The sequence below is a fragment of the Salmo salar genome, chromosome ssa26 (genome assembly GCF_905237065.1).
Source record: "Salmo salar chromosome ssa26, Ssal_v3.1, whole genome shotgun sequence".
NCBI lineage: Eukaryota > Metazoa > Chordata > Actinopteri > Salmoniformes > Salmonidae > Salmo > Salmo salar.
In genome coordinates, this window is record NC_059467.1 from 27,291,060 (window position 1) to 27,311,383 (window position 20,324).

Here is a 20,324-nt window from a genome sequence, read left to right on the forward strand (position 1 = left end):
AGTTTAAATGTATTTGGCTAAGGTGTATGTAAACTTCCGACTTCAACTGTAGGTTCAGCAAATCCCCTTATTGTTTGGGATACCTTTAAATGTACCTTCAGAGGTCATTCAATTTAATATTCATCAATAATAACAAAAAAAGGAGTTTCTGGCTAAAGAGACAAGACTAACAAGGGAAATCCATGAATTGATAGTAAAGGTAGATAAAAATAAAAAGTATACTACAGAGATGCAAAATAAGTTAGAGGAAAAACAAAAAGAACTTGAGGAACTTATTCAAGAATCTAATGTAATCTATTACAAAAATAAAGCAAACTGGGTGGAATATGGAGAAAAATCCCCAAAATTCTACCTGAATCTCCAATACAGGAACGCTAACAAAAAGAATTTGCAGACACTCGTTACTGATGACGGAGTCATCTATGATTCTCCAAATTATATTTTAAAAGAGGAAGCTAATTATTTTAGGCAGATGTTCTCTTTTCCGTCTCATCCTCTCCCACTGAATGGGAAATTAACAAATGTACAGAAAGATCAGTGCGAAGGCCAAATTACCGAGGAAGAACTTTCTGAAGCTATTAAATCCTTTCAGTCTGGAAAAAACCCAGGGCTTGACGGCATACCGGTAGAGGTATATCAAGCCTGTTTTTATATACTAAAAGCTCCATTGTTAGATTGTTTTAACTACTCCTATAGAAATGGTAGTCTGTCAGTTACTCAGCCGGAAGGTCTGATTTCTCTATTATTAAAACCAGACCCAGATGGCAAATATAAAGACTCAGTCTATCTAAAAAACTGGAGGCCCCTTACATTTCAATGTTGTGATGCAAAAATACTAGCGAAATGCATAGCACTCAGAATTAAAAGAGTTTTACCAGGTATTGTTCATCCTGATAAGACAGGTTTTTTACATGGACAATACATTGGAGATAATATACGACAACTACTAGAAATAATAGAACATCATGAAACATCTAAGAAGCCAGGCCTGGTATTTATAGCGGATTTTGAAAAGGCCGGCTGGATTTTATTTATAAATACCTGTATTTTTTCAATTTCGGTAATTCTCTTATAAAATGGGTAAAAATAATGTACAGCAACCCCAGGTGTAAAATAGTAAATAATGGCCACTTCTCAGAGAGTTTTGAATGGTCAAGAGGAGTTAATCAAGGGTGTCCGCTGTCACCATATCTATTCGCTATGGCCGTCGAAATGCTAGCTATTAAAATCAGATCCAATAACAACATTAGAGGATTAGAAATCCAAGGCTTAAAAACAAAGGTGTCCATGTATGCCGATGACTCAAGTTTTATATTAAGTCCGCAAGCTAGATCCCTGCAATGTCTCATTGAAGATCTAGATAACTTTTTTTGTACTCTCTGGACTAAAACCTAATTATGATAAGTGTACAATTTTACGTATTGGATCTTTAAAAATTACAACTTTTACATTACCCTGCAGTTTACATATAAAATGAGCTGATGATGAAGTAGACATACTTGGTATTCATATCACAAAATATATAAATAAGCTCTTCACAATGAATTTCAATAGAAAATCCTGCAACCATGGAGAGGTAAATACCTGTCTATTTATGGAAAACTTGCCCTGATTAACTCCTTAGTCATATCTCAGTTTTCTCACTTACTTATGGCACTGCCTACTCCTGATGATTAATTTTTCAAATCATATGAGCAAAAAAATATAATTTTATCTGGGATGCTAAACCAGACAAAATAAAATGTTCCTTTCTATATAATGAATATGAATTGGGTGGGTTGAGATTATTAAATATAAAAGTGCTAAACCTCTCTCTAAAAGCTTCACTTATTCAAAAGTGTTACTTGAACCCTAAATGGTTCTCAAGTAGATTACTAAAAAAAGCACATCCATTGTCTAAAAATTGCCTTTTTTCCTTTGTGTAGATTGCCATGTCTCATTTTCAATGAATTGAAAATTATACTTTTTTCAAAGTATCTCTCTTTTTCAAACAAGCATTGCAGAGCTGGCTACAATTTCAATTTCATCCCCCTGAAAAGATCGAACAAATATTACAACAAATATTATAGCTGAACTCAAATGTGTTGTTTCATAAAATACCTGTTTTTATGGGAAAGATGTTTGAAAAGGGTATTTTGTTCTTAAATGATATCGTAAATTGGAATGGTAGAGTTATGTCCTTCATGAAGTTATCAGAATTGTATGGGAAGGTCTGCTCAATCCAAGAGTACAACCAATTGATTTCAGCATTACCCCAAAAATGGAGGAGGCAGGTGGCAGCAGGAGGAGCTTGGGAACTGGTCTGTCTGCCCAATATAAAGGATCAAAACTGGCAGAGGAATAAAAATAACAAATAGGAAAGCATACCAGTTTCATTTGAGGACCAGGATGTTGACAACTGTGCCATACAGATTGCAAAATAGTTGGGAAGAGATTTTTGATGAACCGATTCCATGGTACAGGGTGTATGTGTCACGACTTCCGCCGAAGTCGGTCCCTCTCCTTGTTCGGGCGGTGTTCGGCAGTCGACGTCACCCGCCTTCTAGCCATCGCCGATCCACTTTTCATTTTCCTCTTTGTTTTGTCTTTGTCTTACACACCTGGTTTCAATCCCCCAATTACTTGTTCATTATTTAACCCTCTGTTCCCCCATGTTTGTTTGTCAGTAATTGTTTGTTGTATTGCGGTCCGTATTTGTGGCCATGTATTTATATGACGTGTATTGTGATATATTTGAGTAAAATTGCTTTCATTACTCATATCTGCTGTCCTGCGCCTGACTCATCTCCAGCTACACAGAGATGCTTTACAGAATTCCTCACCACCGAATGGAGTCGGCAGGAGCAGACGCCCTCCCTGTGGCGGTAGAGGAGCGCGTCCAGCAGCACATGACCATGTTGCAACGTCTGGGCACCACCATGGATCGCGTGCTGCAGACGATGGATTGTTGGGAGAGAGGAGGAGGTCGTCCAGCGCCTCCACCAGCCCCACTACAGCAGGCCCCACTGTCCACCCCTCCTTCACCCGGTCCCAGCGAGATTCGGCTCGCGCTCCCGAGGGAGTATGATGGGACGGCTGCCGGATGCCAGGGGTTCCTACTTCAGCTGGAGCTCTACCTGGCGATCGTCCACCCGGCTCCTTCGGGACGTGAGAGCGTGTCCGCCCACATCTCCTGCCTCTCAGGCAAAGCCCTGGAGTGGGCCAACGCTGTATGGAGTGAAGGAGACGCGGCGTTGGACCATTACGCAGAGTTCACCTGCCGCTTTCGGGCAGTTTTCGACCACCCGCCTGATGGTCGAGTGGCGGGTGAACGTCTGTTCTACCTGAGGCAGGGGACGAGGAGCGTGCAGGATTTCGCTTTGGACTTCCGGACCCTGGCCTCCAGCGCGGGATGGAACGACAGTCCCCTGATCGATCACTACCGTTGCAGTCTGCGCGAGGACGTTCGTCGGAAGTTGGCCTGCCGAGACACCACCCTCACGTTGGACCAGCTGGTGGATCTGTCCATCCGGCTGGACAACCTGCTGGCTGCCCGCGGATGTCCAGATCGGGCCCTGTCAGTTCCATCCCCCAGCACCTCCGCTCCGACGCCCATGGAGCTGGGAGGTGCTGCGCTTAGGGCGACCGGAGGAGGGGCCATTCCCTGCACCATCTGTGGCCACAGAGGGCACACTGCTGGTCGGTGCTGGGGAGGTTCCTCAGGGAGTCGAGGCAGCAGGCAGGGCACTATCGTGTCACCCCAGGTGAGTCGGCACCAGGCTAACCCAGAGCCCCCTGTTGCTCACATGTATGTGTTTATTACATTTCCTGAGTTTTCCCCGCATTGAAAGGTCTTCTGTGCCCATATGAATGTACCCTACGATGTAACTGTAATGTTGTGTGTGTTGGTGGCAGGGAAGTCAGGCGCAGGAGAATCGAACTTGGTATAAATGGAGTCGTTTAATAGACTTGACAAAACTCCATAATCAAAAATACAAGATAAATAAAAGTGGGTACAAGAACCCGTCGCACACCAATACATAATACACGAACATAACAAACAAACAATCTCTGACAAGGACATGAGGGGAAACAGAGGGTTAAATACACAACATGTAATGAATGGGATTGGAACCAGTTGTGTAGGAAGACAAGACAAAACCAATGGAAAATGTAAAATGGATCAATGATGGCTAGAAGACCGGTGACGTCGACCGCCGAGCACCACCCGAACAAGGAGAGGAATCGACTTCGGCAGAAGTCGTGACAGTAACTGCAATGATGAGATAGGTGTTATTCTTCTTTGTTTTTATGTTTTATTATCTCAATGCCATACTGTGTTTAACTGTGTTTGAGCTTGCCTAGCCATCTTGTTTCAAGAGGACCACAATGGAAATAAGTCCCAGACTTTATTGTGTGTTATCCTCCATGATTTTACTCATGTGCATGTATGGCTTTTTCAAGTTTTGTGTGTGCTTGTTTTTTAAATGGTTGAATTAATAAACTAAACTAAATGGCCAAGCCCCACAGATCTGATTCATGTAACAGAGAGCATGGATATGGCTTTAGAGGTCAGCATGGCCATTACACAGTAAATGTTGTGCTCTAGTCTAGTGGCTGACCAGTTGGCCCTCGGCATAGTGAGAGCTGTAGTAGATGACCAGGTGTAGTAGACTGATCAGAGGGAATACACCATAACTGGGCATCACGTCTTTAACCCACACAGATGAAAGGAGTGCCTCCATTAGGCTAATCTGGCAGGTGGGCATTTGGGTTGTTAGAATGGGGGGATGGGGGTGTGCATGCAAGTGAGCGTGTGTGGATGATTATTGTGGCAGTGTAGAGGGAGTTTATGTGGATGAGTATTGTGGTAGTGTAGAGGGAGTTTATGTGGATGAGAATTGTGGTAGTGTAGAGGGAGTTTATGTGGATGAGAATTGTGGTAGTGTAGAGGGAGTTTATGTGGATGAGTATTGTGGTAGTGTAGAGGGAGTTTATGTGGATGAGTATTGTGGTAGTGTAGAGGGAGTTTATGTGGATGAGTATTGTGGTAGTGTAGAGGGAGTTTATGTGGATGACTGCTAGGTTAAGCTCTTGTTGTCTGATGAGAGGCAGAGATACAGGCAGTGCTGGTGGAGTCTGTATGGGCTGACGCAGTGCTTTAAGTCCCTCATGGCAGTGTCCACACGCACACGCATCCCAGCGCATGTCATTCATCCTCATAGAAGGCTTCTAAAGTTGCAGCTAATGAGGTTGCCCTGCCCTACGAGGCTGAACACGTCATCCCCACTGCCATCCCCCTGTCCTACTCTCCTGTTGCTGGCTGTGACATTGCCTGTGCCTCTGTGTCCTCATCAGCCAGCCAGCCTGCTGGTCCTCCTCACATCCTCCCATCCTCCCTCAGACTCTCTCCTCCATTGATCCTGAAACAGCCTGATGATGAAACAGATTCCATGACATCGGCACCACTGGAGACTTTAATCTATTCCTGTTGAATTCATAATTTGCCCATATTGCTGTCGCCTTCCCTTTGTTCTTCTGCTGCTGCTGGGCAGTGTCTCTGTGTGTGTCTCTGTGTGTGTCTCTGTGTGTGTCTCTGTGTGTGTCTCTGTGTGTGTCTCTGTGTGTGTCTGTGTGTGTGTCTGTGTGCCAGTAGCCCCCTCTTTCTTTCTCTCTTTCTCTCTCTATAAGCGGAGTGTGTGAGCAAGCTCCTGCAGCAGGGGATCTCTGCATTAGCGCACTCTCCTCTCCTCTCCCTCCCCTTCTCCTTGCTCTGCCCCTCCCCTCCCTGTGCAGCCGCGGCAGTGTGCCTGCGCGCGCAGGGCGGATGGGGCTGTATGCTGTATGCCGGTGCTGGGAGCTGCAAGGTGACTGAGGGAATGGAGAGGGATGGGAAGGTCTGAGCCGCGCTGTGACTGTGCAGTGCCCCACTGCTACCTCAACTCAAACCCCTCTAGAGCCCCCTCTCCTCTCTTCATCCCCCTCTTTCTCTCCCTCTCTTTGTCTAGACAGAGGTGGACCAGCTGCCCTGCCTCCAGCGCCTCTTTCTCAGCTGCAACAGCATCACCAGGTAAGATCTGCTTCTACTACTGCTACTGCTTAACCCCCTCCTCTCCACAGATCTCAGTACTGGCAGGTTCCCCTCCCATGCAGCTCCCTATAGCTCAGGGCTGGGCCTGGCCTCTGCTGCAGAGGAGGACCCATACTGCCTGCTCTCTCTCTCTCTGTCTGAGCACACACTGAATGACTGCTGAGGTGGGCAGTCTCTCCCTTCCCCAGTGGCTAATAACCTACTGTACTGCTGGGGTGGGCAGTCTCTCCCTACCCCAGTGACTAACAAACTACTGTACTGCTGGGTTGCTAAGAGATCGTATGTCAGCGTGTCTCATGAATGGAAGGTCTGTTTTGTTACTGTGGAGAGAGTGTTTTCAAACCCCTGTTCTTTTTTCCTTGTGTGGTTTGTGGCTTTGCCTTTTGCCTCCCTTAGCCTTATATAAACAGTGGACTTGTCATTGAGTTCAGTCAGGAGGACAGAGGCTGAATGCTGAAGTAGCACTGTCTCTGCCTGTGAAAACGGTCCTGTGAAATCCTGATTTAATAAGACAGTGTTGCCAGTCCAGAGGGCCACAGTTGACTCCTGATGTGATTAATTTCTCATGGCAGCTCTTGCAAGCCCACTCTGTTTTAGGCAGTAAATAAATAATTTAAACCCTGCCTTGCCCAAACATAAAGCTTAGTTGAAGTCGGAAGTTTACATACAGTTAGGTTGGAGTCATTAAAACTTGTTTTTCAACCACTCCACAAATTTCTTGTTAACAAACTATAGTTTTGGCAAGTCGGTTAGGACATCTACTTTGTGCATGACACAAGTCATTTTTCCAACAATTGTTTACAGACAGATTATTTCACTTATAACTCACTGTATCACAATTCCAATGGGTCAGAAGTTTACATACACTACGTTGACTGTGCCTTTAAACAGGTTGGAAAATTCCAGAAAATGATGTCATGATTTTAGACATTTCAGATAGGCTAATTGACATAATTTGAGTCAATTGGAGGTGTCCATGTGGATGTATTTCAAGGCTACCTTCAAACTCAGTGCCTCTTTGCTTGACATCATGGGAAAATCAAAAGAAATCAGCCAAGACCTCAGAAAAAAATTGTAGACCTCCACAAGTCTGGTTCATCCTTGGGAGCAATTTCCAAACGCCTGAAGGTACCACGTTCATCTGTACAAACAACAGAACGCAAGTATAAACACCATGGGACCACGCAGCCGTCATACCGCTCAGGAAGGAGACGCGTTCTGTCTCCTAGAGATTAACTTACTTTGGTGCGAAAAGTGCAAATCAATCCCAGAACAACAGCAAAGAACTTTGTGAAGATGCTGGAGGAAGCAGGTACAAAAGTATCTATATCCACAGTAAAACAAGTCCTATATCGACATAACCTGAAAGGCCGCTCAGCAAGGAAGAAGCCACTGCTCCAAAACCACCATAAAAAAGCCAGACTACGGTTTGCAACTGCACATGGGGACAAAGATGGTACTTTTTGGAGAAATGTCCTCTGGTCTGATGAAACAAAAATAGAACTGTTTGGCCATAATGACCATCGTTATGTTTGGAGGAAAAAGGGGGACGCTTGCAAGCCGAAGAACACCATCCCAACCGTGAAGCACGGGGGTGGCAGCATCATGTTGTGGGGGTGCTTTGCTGCAGGTGGGACTGGTGCACTTCACAAAATAGATGGCATCATGAGGAAGGGAAATTATGTGGATATATTGAAGCAACATCTCAAGACATCAGTCAGGAAGTTAAAGCTTGGTTGCAAATGGGTCTTCCAAATGGACAATGACCCCAAGCATACTTCCAAAGTTGTGGCAAAATGGCTTAAGGACAACAAAGTCAAGCTATTGTCGTGGCCATCACAAAGCCATGACCTCAATCATATAGAACATTTGTGGGCAGAACTGAAAAAAGCGTGTGTGAGCAAGGAGGCCTACAAACCTGACTCAGTTACACCAGCTCTGTCAGGAGGAATGGGCCAAAATTCACCCAACTTATTGTGGGAAGCTTGTGGAAGGCTACCCAAAACATTTGACCCAAGTTAAGCAATTTAAAGGCAATGCTACCAAATACTAATTGAGTGTATGTAAACTTCTGACCCACTGTGAATGTGAAAGAAATTAAATTAAAGCTGAAATAAATAATTCTCTCTACTATTATTCTGAAATTCCACATTCGTAAAGTAAAGTGGTGATCCTAACTGACCTAAGAAGGGAATTTTTACTAGGATTAAATGTCAGGAATTCTGAAAAACTGAGGTTAAATGTATTTGGCTAAGGTGTATGTAAACTTCCGACTTCAACTGTAAATCTATAATGATGGCAAAATACAACATCTAGTCTAATCTGGTTTGCATTTGATCCTCTGTCAGAGCCTTTTGATTTAAATCATCTGAGAAATGTAGGCTACTATTATCATCGCACAGTGAAGTCCTGGTGGATAACATGTGCCTTTATTTGACGTCTGCATAGCTGTAGCTGAGGAAGAAGCCATCCCAGGCTCAGCAAAGCCTTTGGTTGAAGCGATCATTATCACAAATTAGGCCGCTCAGAACCCCACTATTTATATTCACATTTGTGGTGAACCAACTGTACTGTTTACATTACATTTCCATTTTTGTCATTGAGCAGATGTTCTTATTCAGAGTGATTTACAGGAGCAATTAGGATTAGGTGTCTTGCTCAAGGGCACATTGACCGATTATTTTCACCTAGTCAGCTCGAGGATTTGAACCAGCGACCATTCGTTCATTGGCCCAACGCTCCTAACCGCTAGTTCACCTGCCACCCTAGTTAGCTTGGCTACCTACCACCCTGTTTAGCCTAGTTGTTCTCTTCCCATCTAAAACTGTTCACCCAGGCCCAGGCCATGTCTGTTGCTTTCAATGCCCTCTTCCACTGCCAGTCCCAGGCCCAATTAGCACGTTTCCATGTTTTCGTTTTGTTGAGTTCTGGGCCCTGGGTAATCAAAAAGGGTCTTAGGGTAGGAGAGCTAATATTGGATCCATTTTGCCTTAATAAGATTATATGGACTAGGGGGACCTGATCCTAGATCAGCATTCCTAATCTGAGACTCATTGTGTATACGGGCCCTGTTCCCTGATGGTAGTGTCGACCTATGGATTATAAGGTTAATTCAACAAAAATGGAGGTTGGGGGAGCTTTTCTAAGTGAATTACTCATTATATTAACATATAGTTGCATCAGCGCCTGGTATGGCGGCCTACACCGGCCAAACACGGACGACACTGGGCCAATTGTGCGCCGCCCTATGGGACTCCCAATCACAGCCGGTTGTGATACAGCCTAGATTCGAACCAGGGTGTCTGCAGTGACGCCTCAAGCACTGAGATGCAGTGCCTTAGACTGCTGTGCCACTCAGCAGCCCCAAAAATGTCTGAGGAAAGCCCCAAAAATTGTCAAAGACTCCAGTCACCCAAGTCATAGACTGTTCTCTCTGCTACTGCACAGCAAGCGGTACTGGAGCGCCAAGTCTAGGTCCAAAAGGCTCCTTAACAGCTTCTACCCCCAAGCCATAAGACTGCTGAACAATTCATTAAATGGCCACCCGGACTATTTGCTTGACACCCCCCCTCCTTTTGTTTGTACACTGCTGCTACTCGCTGTTTATTATTCATGCATAGTCACTTTACCCCTACCTACATGTACAAATTAACTTGACTAACCTGTACCCCTGCACATTGACTCGGTACCAGTACCCCGTGTATATATAGCCACATTATTGTTATTTTATTGTGTTACTTAAAAAATTTTTTTACTTTAGTTTATTTAATAAATATTTTCTTAACTCTATTTTCTTAAAACTGCATTGTTGGTTAAGTGCTTGTAAGTAAGCATTTTACGGTAAAGTCTACACCTGTTGTATTTGTCCCATAGTTGTTAATGACCTGTGTGGTGTGTGTTTTCTCACTCTGTGTGTAGTTTTGATGAGCTAGCCTGCCTGGGAGAGTCGTGCTCCCTTTCTGAGCTCACCCTGGATGGGAACCCAGTAGCCCTGGAGACATGGTACAAGCAGGCCGTCCTGCGCTGTGTGCTTCAACTCAGACAGCTGGACATGAAACGTGTCACGGTAAGACATACGCTCGGTGTGTGTGTGTGTCTGTATTCTTGCATGTGGTTGAGTTTGCATGGCTGTGGTTGTGTTTTTGTGTGTATTTTCAGTAGTTATGCAAGGCATAACAACACATTGGCTTGTAAATACTGCAAGGATTCTGTAAAGCAACACTTTACAGAATCCTTGCCTGTCAAACATGATGTCATTGTATTCACAATACATACGAGACACTTGAGTTCAGAGTAGAGGTCGACCGATTATGATTTTTCAACACCGATTATTGGAGGACCAAAAAAAGCCGATACCGATTAATCGTCCTATTTTTTAACATTATTTATTTATTTATTTGTAATAATGACAATTACAACAATACTGAATGAACACTTATTTTAACTTAATATAATACATCAATAAAATCAATTTAGCCTCAAATAAATAATGAAACATGTTCAATTTGGTTTAAATAATGCAAAAACAAAGTGTTGGAGAAGAAAGTAAAAGTGCAATATGTGCCATGTAAAAAAGCTAATGTTTAAGTTCCTTGCTCAGAACATGAGAACATATGAAAGCTGGTGGTTCCTTTGAATATGAGTCTTCAATATTCCCAGGTAAGAAGTTTTAGGTTGTAGTTATTATAGGAATTCTAGGACTATTTCTCTCTATACGATTTGTATTTCATATACCTTTGACTATTGGATGTTCTTATAGGCACTTTAGTATTGCCAGTGTAACAGTATAGCTTCCGTCCCTCTCCTCGCTCCTACCTGGGCTCGAACCAGGAACACATCGACAACAGCCACCCTCGAAGCAGCGTTACCCATGTAGAGCAAGGGGAACAACCACTCCCAAGTCTCAGAGCGAGAGACGTTTGAAACGCTATTAGCGCGCACCCGCTAACTAGCTAGCCATTTCACATGGGTTACACCAGCCTAATCTCGGGGGTTGATAGGCTTGAAGTCATAAACAGCGCAATGCTTGAAGAATTGCGAAGAGCTGCTGGCAAAACGCATGAAGGTGCTGTTTGAATGAATGCTTACGAGCCTGCTGCTGCCTACAATCGCTCAGTCAGACTGCTCTATCAAATATCAAATCATAGACTTAATTCTAACATAATAACACACAGAAATACGAGCCTTTGGTCATTAATATGGTCGAATCCGGAGACTATCATTTTGAAAACGAAACGTTTATTATTTCAATGAAATACTTAACCTTTCGGTATTTTATCTAACGGGTGGCATCCCTAAGTCTAAATATTCCTGTTACATTGCACAACCTTCATTGTTATCTCATAATTATGTACAATTCTGGCAAATTAATTACGGCCTTTGTTAGGAATAAATGGACTTCACACAGTTCACAATGAGCCAGGTGGCCCAAACTGCTGTATATTGTCACGTTCGTCGTATGAAGTAGACCAAAACGCAGCGGGAATGTGTATGCTCATCTTCTTATTTATTAAAGAAACAAAACAAAACACTTGAACAAAAACTACGACGAAAAACAGTCCCGTAAGGACAAATGACTATACGGAGAAACAACCACCCACAAATCCCAATGAACAAACACCCCCATTAAATAGGACCTTCAATTAGAGGCAATGAGGAACAGCTGCCTCCAATTGAAGGTCAACCCAACAAACCAAGCATAGAAATAGAACAAACAGACACAGACATAGAAATAGACTAACATAGAACATTGCCCAAAAAACCCCGAAACACACTAAACAAACACCCCCTGCCACGCCCTGACCGAACTATAACAACAAACAACCCCTTTTACTGGTCAGGACGTGACAGTACCCCCCCCCGGATGCACCTCAAACAAAAAACACAAAAATAAACCCCAAAACAAAATAATCCCAAACTAAAGGGAGGGAAGGGAGAGTGGCCACCGTCACCGACGGTTCTTGTGCTACACCCCCCCTCCCCAATCCTCCTACTATGGAGGTGGCTCAGGCTCCGGCCTTAGTCCCCAACCTAACCTGTCCACCCCCGCTGAAGGCTCAGGGCTAAGGTGCGTCGCTGGAGACCTCGGGCTGAGGCGCGTCGCTTGGGAGCTCCGGACTGGAGGGCGACTATGGGAGCTCCGGACTGGAGGGCGACTATGGGAGTTCCGGACTGGAGGGCGACTCTGGCTGCGCCGGTTCCGGACTGGAGGGCGACTCTGGCTGCGCCGGTTCCGGACTGTAGGGCGACTCTGGCTGCGCCGGTTCCGGACTGTGGGGCGACTCTGGCTGCGCCGGTTCCGGACATTGGGGCGACTCTGGCTGCGCCGGTTCCGGACTGTGGGGCGACTCTGGCTGCGCCGGTTCCGGACTGTGGGGTGACTCTGGCTGCGCCGGTTCCGGACTGGAGGGCGACTCTGGCTGCGCCGGTTCCGGACTGTAGGGCGACTCTGGCTGCGCCGGTTCCGGACTGTGGGGCGACTCTGGCTGCGCCGGTTCCGGACATTGGGGCGACTCTGGCTGCGCCGGTTCCGGACATTGGGGCGACTCTGGCTGCGCCGGTTCCGGACTGTGGGGCGACTCTGGCTGCGCCGGTTCCGGACTGTGGGGTGACTCTGGCTGCGCTGGTTCCGGACTGTGGGCCATCTCTGTCGGTTCCGGGCTGTGGGCCGTCTCTGTCGGTTCCGGACTGTAGGACGTTGCCGGAAGCACTAGACGGTGCACTGTCGCCAGAAGCTCTAGACGGGGCACTGTTGCTGGAAGCTCTAGACGGGGACTGCGCACTAAAGGCCTGGTGCGTGGGGCTGGTACTGGAGGTACCAGACTAGGGATGCGCACCACAGGGCTAGTGCGAGGAGCAGGAACAGGACGTACTGGACTGGGCTGACGCACTGGAGGCCTGGTGCGTGGTGCTGGCTTTGGAGGCGCCAGACTAGGGACACGCACCTCAAGGCTAGTGCGAGGAGCAGGAACTGGATACACTGGGCCATGAATAAGCACTGGAGGTCTGGAGCGCACAACCTGCACAACCCGTCCTGGCTGGGTTGTAACAATAGCCCTGCATGGGCGGAGTGCTGGCACAGGGCGAACTGGGCTGTGCAGAGTACTGATGGCTGCCGTGCGTAGAGCAGGCGCAGGGTAGCCTGGACCCAGGAGACGCACTGGTGGCCAGATGTATTGTGCCGGCGCACTTCTCCCAGGCTGGATGCCCACTCTAGCATGGCACTTACGGGGGGCTGGTATCGCTCGCACCGGACTGTGCGTACACATGGGCGAGATCGTGCGCACTTCTGCATAGACCGGCGCTCTTCTCCCCGCCAAACGCTCCCCATAATAAGCACGGGGAGTTGGCTCAGGTCTGTTGCCTGACCTAGCCACACTCCCCGTGTGCCCCCCCCCCAAAAACATTTTTGGGGGCTGCCTCTCGCACTTGCCAATCGGCGCGTATAATGCCTCGTAACGGCGCCGCTCCGCCTTGGCTACCTCCAGCTCCTCCTTAGGGCGTCGGTATTCCCCAGCCTGATGCCATGGTCCTGCCCCGTCCAAAATGTCCTCCCATGTCCACGATTCCAGATACCTCTGCTGCTCCTTCCTCCGCTGCTTGGTCCGTTGTTGGTGGGTGGTTCTGTCACGTTCGTCGTATGGAGTAGACCAAAACGCAGCGGGAATGTGTATGCTCATCATCTTATTTATTAAAGAAACGAAACAAAACACTTGAACAAAAACTACGACGAAAAACAGTCCCGTAAGGACAAATGACTATATGGAGAAACAACCACCCACAAATCCCAATGAACAAACACCCCCATTAAATAGGACCTTCAATTAGAGGCAACGAGGAACAGCTGTGTCCAATTGAAGGTCAACCCAACAAACCAAGCATAGAAATAGAACAAACAGACACAGACATAGAAATAGACTAACATAGAACATTTCCCCAAAAAACCCTGAAACACACTAAACAAACACCCCCTGCCACGCCCTGACCGAACTATAACAACAAACAACCCCTTTTACTGGTCAGGACGTGACATATATACCCTGACTGCTTGCACGGAATGCAAGAGAAGTGACACATTCATGTTAGCAGGCAATATTAACTAAATATGCAGGTTTAAAAATATATACTTGTGTATTGATTTTAAAGAAAGGCATTGATGTTTATGGTTAGGTACATTGGTGCAACGACAGTGCTTTTTTCGCAAATGTGCTTGTTAAATCACCACCCGTTTGTCGAAGTAGGCTGTGATTCGATGATTAAGATTGATAGTTTTTTATAAGATAAGTTTAATGCTAGCTAGCAACTTACCTTGGCTTCTTGCTGCCCTCGCGTAACAGGTAGTCAGCCTGCCACGCAGGCTCCTCGTGGAGTGCAATGCAAGGCAGGTGGTTAGAGCACTGGACTAGTAACCGGAAGGTTGCAGAAACAAATCCCCGAATCCCCCCTGAACAAGGCAGTTAACCCCCGTTCCTAGGCCGTCATTGAAAATAAGAATGTGTTCTTAATCTGACTTGCCTAGTTAAATAAAGGTGTAAAAGAAAATACAAAAATACAAAAATAAATAAGAAAAAAATCGGCAAATCGGTGGCCAAAAATACCGATTACCGATTGTTATGAAAACTTGAAATCGGCCCTAATTAATCTGCCATTCCGATTAATCGGTCGACCTCTAGTTCAGAGGTTCATGCATTTGAAAGCTATTAAGCAGGCAGGCAAAACCCAGGTCTGAGCTTGTAGGCTACATGAACCCTGAGGTACCACACATACACCTTGCCCTTAGAATATGGAGGAATGGCCCTGCAGCCAATAGGATGGGCAAGTCCTCCTGAGATCAGAATCACAATCTGATTTTCACAACTTTCCACAGATGAGCACTGACTGGTAGTAACATAGTTTGAGATATAACATACTTGCTGTCAGTGCCAAGGCAGGCAGATATAATGTATGAGTAAAATAAGGGTTAAAGCTTGCTGCAGATGTGGAGGAGCTGAACTCCTCTTGCTTTGAGCAGAGAATAGAATCAATAGATGCCAGGAAACGGTTACCGTTGCTCCTTGTGGGATATCTGTGTCAACACAACAGACTGGGTTTGTTCAGGGGGAAATTAACAGTGTTATTGACCAAAGATCTTCAGCGTTATTTCACCTGATGTTCTAGTCTACTAATTAGTGGGAAAGGATGACAATGCATTATTGATACTATTACAAATAGCCTAGTTGTGACAGCACTTAAGGTCCTCTACTCAAACTGTTTTGAGCCCTTATTGCATGGAACTTCCTTCCATCTCATATTGCTCAAATAAACAGCAAACCCGGTTTAAAAAAACAGATAAAGCAACACCTCGCGGCACAACGCCTCTCCTCTATTTGACCTAGATAGTTTGTGTGTATGCATTGATTTGTAGTTTACGTGTGCCTTTAAAAAAATGTATGTAGCTCTGTCCTTGTACTGTTCTTGTCTATTGATGTTCTGTATTATGTCATTCTGTATTATGTTTCATGTTTTGTGTGGACCCCAGGAAGAGTAGCTGCTGCTTTTGCAGCAGCTAATGGGGATCCTAATAAAATACAAAAATAATATTTCACATACTGATTTAACTTTTTTATTACAAAGTATTTTTGATAAAAGACCTTCTTTTTTTATAGCAAAAACATTTTGCAAAGGGTATGAAAGATAGTGCTTTGATTCTGGAGCCATGGCAGCATTTTGAGTGAACCATATCAAGGAATCCTTTCTCAGCCGAATCGTCACAGAGTAGCCAGCGCTAAACATCCCCTAGAGCTCAGCTGGCATTCTCAGATTGTGTCTGCTGGTGCATTGCATGCCGGGAGCTCTGCCTGGCACACCCAAACAGCTGGGCTCAGTTCAGATGAGGCTGCAGCCGAATATCAGACAGACAGATAATCCTGTGATGCAGCAGGAGATGCTGCCTCTCCAACTGGTCCTTCCTGCAGAGGGAAAACCTGCAGCTGACATAAAATACATTATTCTGACTGTGCCTCTGTCTCATGTTGAATAATTCAGTCTCGTCCATGAATGGAGCGACACCCTGATTGTGTTATTGACCCTCTTTTCTGCAGGAGGAGGAGAGACGTATGGCCTGCGTCACGGCCCGGAAGGAGGATGAGAAGAAGAGGGAGAGTCACAAGCAGGCCATGCACAAGGTACCTGACTTTCCTTGTGTTGACTGTCCATATTTGTGTTTAACATACTGTACTATACTGTTACTATTGCAGCTATCTCGCCATGTTGACTGACCAATATATTCTTCTGCTCTGACATCAAACTGATGTTAGGTGATAGATTGTCACATAAGAGACAAAATTCCACAATGATAAAATATAATCCAAATAATGTCACAGGTCAGTGATACGGACTGAGCAGACTAGCTGGTGAGAGTTTCAGTCATTAACCAAATATTTCAAATATTTTGTGGCTTTTAATGTGTTATATAAGCTTTTCTGCCGGATGCATGTCAACAACATAAGCCATACAGATGTAATTTGTGGAAAGTGCTTATTTGGACAATAACCAAACTCCTTGGCCCTCAATGCTGTTTGTTAAAATGTGTTTACCTCCAAAACATTTCCTGTTTATTCATATGAAGAGCCAAAACTAGCCAAAATATGAACGTGCTTATTGTCTGCTAGCCATTAAGGTTTATAATGAGTACAATATGATGTTAGGTGTGCTTTTGTTTAAACTCATTGCACATGTAACAGACACTGCATAACCCCTTGTAGACAGTGGATGAGGATGACTAATGTTGTGGGAGTTAGACTATAAGTGCATTGTTTAAGGAGAGGCCAAGAGGGCAGTTTTTGATGTTGAACAATGTATCAAATCATGTATATCAACATGTATGATATGCTGTCATATGTCTGTAAGCAATTTCTGTTGATGCTGAGGTACCGGTAAGCAGTTATCTCAGATGACACCTAAAGCGCTCTGAGGGTTGCTCCTCAATGGCCACTAATTCTTAACTACATGAAATGCACTGTGGTGTTCTGTTGTCATGTAAAGAGGAGTCATCTGCTTTGCATTAACCGTCCAACCATGAGTTGATCAATGGGAGCATTATAGTAGGGAGATGAAGAAAAGCCATGGCCAGATAAAGGCTCAACCCACTATATCCCAGTAACCCTGCATTTATGTGGCTTGGCTTGGAGTCTTCTGTTGAAAAAAAAAAAGTTTCAAATGTTTAGATTTTGACAGTTACGTTTCCAAGGGGCTAAAATAACAGTGACTGTAGCTACAATTCTCAAAGTTTTTCAATCCACTTCAATAGTAATTTGTCTTTTTCCTCCATTATCTTTTCCCTAAGTATTCCTCACAATAACTGTTCTATCTACAGGGTTTCTAAGTGCTCAATTACTCTTGTAGAATATCAGATCCCACCAACCTTTGTTTGAGACTTGTTATGATTTCAGTTCAAATCACCAAAACATGCTTGTTCAATCATTGTCTACCTGTACTTTACTGTAGGTGTTAGAGAATGCATACTGTACTGTATCTATACTGAACAAAAATATAAATGCAACATGTAACAATTTCTATGATTTAACTGAGTTACAATTCATATAAGGAAATCAGTCAATTTAAATAAATTCATTAGACCCTAATCTATGGATTTCACATGACTGGGCAGGGGCGCAGCCATGGGTGGGCCTGTGAGGGCATAGGCCCACCTACTTGGGAGCCAGGCACACCCAGTGGGGATCCAGGCCCAGCCAATCAGAATGAGTTTTTCCCCACAAAATGGCTTTATTACAGACAGAAATACTCCTCCGTTTCATTATCTGTCCGGCCGGCTGGTCTCAGCCGAATGTGGAGGTCCTGGGCTGGCGTGGTTACACGTGGTCTGCAGTTGTGAGGCCGGTTGGCTGTACTGACATATTCTCTAAAACGACGTTAGAGACGGCTTATGGTAGAGAAATGAACATTCAATTCTCTGGCAATAGCTCTGGTGGACATTCCTGCAGTCAGCATGTCAATTGCATGCTCCCTCAAAACTTAAGACATCTGTGGCATTGTGTTGTGTGACAAAACTGCACATTTTACAGTGACCTTTTATTGTCCCCAGCATAAGGTGCACATGTGTAATGATCAGGCTGTTTAATCAGCTTCTTGATATGCCACACCTGTCAGGTGGATGGATTATCTTGGCAAAGGAGAAATGCTCACTAACAGGGATGTAAACAAATTTGAGAGAAATAAGCTTTTTATGCATAAGGAACATTTCTGGGATCTTTTATTTCAGATCATGAAACATGGGACCAACACTTTACATGTTGCATTTATATTTTTGTTCATTATATACTGTATATTGATGTGTGTGTTCCTGCCTTCCTGCTGCATTGACTGATCCATACTGAGAGATCAGAAAGGGTTCTGAAGGAAGTTTAATTGCCTCTGTGTAATCCAATTGAGCTAGTTGAGGAAAAAATTATAAATGGAATGCTCTGTGAGGGTTCATGTAGTCTCAGAATTATCGACTATCAATCCTGTTTGCCAGCCGTCCCCTGTGTGTGGGAGTGGAGCATTCCATTCCATACCTGTGCGTATCAAAACTGAACCGAATAAAGGCAAAAATATTATGAAATCGACAGAGAAAGAGAGAGAGAGAGCTGCATTCTTCCTTGCTGCAGGGTGGGGGTGGCACAGAAGTACTCCTGCTGCCTCTGCTACAGTCAACATGGATTCAGCTGCCGCAGTAATGCTGAGACAGTTGTTGAGAGATATGGGGCATATACAGTACAGCACACACAAATTGTACCTTGTTATTACAGACAAAGCCTTTGTAACTATGGGAGACTAGGTATTGGTAAGATAGGCATGTTTGTAAGTAATGTAAGCTAAGTGACAGTCTATCAGTTAGAATAACATTTGAAGTTTTCTTTTTTGAAGATAAACAGTACATGTGTATTTGTGTTCATAGAGTCCTGCTCATGTTGTGCCTCAGCAGTTCTACACTCAACTTGGACTCAAGTCTCAGGACTCCTCAGTGACAAGCAAGGCAGGTGGAATATCTTTGTCTGTAGGCTGAAGCAGGAGAGAGAGAGAGTCAATTTCATAATATCATCCTGTCCTCTGTGTGCCCTGCTGAGGACCAATGCCAACTGAACCCTGCTCTGTTCCCTGTGTGCGCACGTGTGTGCGTGCATGCATGTGTGCGCGTGTGATCGTGTGTGTGCCTGTCTGCGTGCATTTATGTGTGTTTGCAGGAGAAGCGGCGTCTGGCCATCCGTAATGCAGCACTGCAGTGGGAGGGGGTCAGGGCCTGCCTGGAGCTCCCGGCTCAGAACGGAGCCAAGGAGGAAATCAGCCCTGAGGCAAGCCCCGCCCACAGCCCCGCCCAGACCAATGGCCTTGCACTGGAACCTTCTCCGGATGAGCAGCTCAGGTAACGTTAGGGGGGAGGGGCCGTGCATAGGGGTGGCACTTTGCGCTCTGGAAGACAGAAGTTATAGTTGCAGGACTGTTATAGAGGTATACATAATATGTTTTCTGTTCTGCCAGACGGGTGAGTCCGGTGTCGGCTCCGGACAGGCCAACAGGGGGCAGTGAGACCCGGATACGCTCCACCAGTCGCCCCAACAGTCCTCGAGACCCCAAGTTGGTACTACACCACACCCAGGAATACATACACATCACAGGAGGTTGGTGGCAACTTAATTGGGGAGGACGGGCTTGTGGTAATGGCTGGAACGGCATTGGTGGAATGGTATCAAATACATCAATCACATGGTTTCCATGTGTTTGATGCCATTCCATTTGCTCCGTTCCAGCCATTATTATGAGCCGTCCTCCCCTCAGCAGCCTCCACTGATACGCATACTCACAGGGGATAGGATATTGGAATGTAAACATTCTTCCAATGCAAGAAAACATGGTCCCGTTGTAATTGTTCACACATTATAATTATTTCAAGTTTAGCCAATAAAACTGTATGGTTGGAGCACATTTGATGATTTTGTTTCATTCTCCTGGGTTCCATATGTGTCAGATGACTGGTGTTTACTACCACAGGTGGCTGGTGGCACCTTAATTGGGGAGGACGGTTCATTGTAATGGCTGGAACGGAATTAATGGAATAATATCAAACACATGGTTTCTATATGTTTTAATACCATTCCATTCACTCCATTCCAGCCATTATTATGAGCCGTCCTCCCTTCACGAGCCTCCTGTGGACTGTCTACACTATAATCTAGCATACAAAAGGATATCCCTTTTCTATAACGGTTCTCTCCAT

The 20,324-nt window shown here is 45.1% G+C and overlaps 1 protein-coding gene across 1 annotated transcript in view; it reads left to right on the forward strand.

The window, feature by feature from the left end:
• The window catches only part of LOC106587561 (leucine-rich repeat-containing protein 49), a 59,088-nt gene that overhangs the window by 21,204 nt on the left and 17,560 nt on the right, over positions 1-20,324 (forward strand). The window contains exons 9-14 of the mRNA XM_014176066.2: positions 5,988-6,049; positions 9,989-10,136; positions 16,150-16,233; positions 19,008-19,085; positions 19,294-19,472; positions 19,589-19,684. Coding sequence (XP_014031541.1) covers positions 5,988-6,049; positions 9,989-10,136; positions 16,150-16,233; positions 19,008-19,085; positions 19,294-19,472; positions 19,589-19,684 — 647 coding nt within the window. The remainder of the gene's footprint in view (positions 1-5,987; positions 6,050-9,988; positions 10,137-16,149; positions 16,234-19,007; positions 19,086-19,293; positions 19,473-19,588; positions 19,685-20,324) is intronic.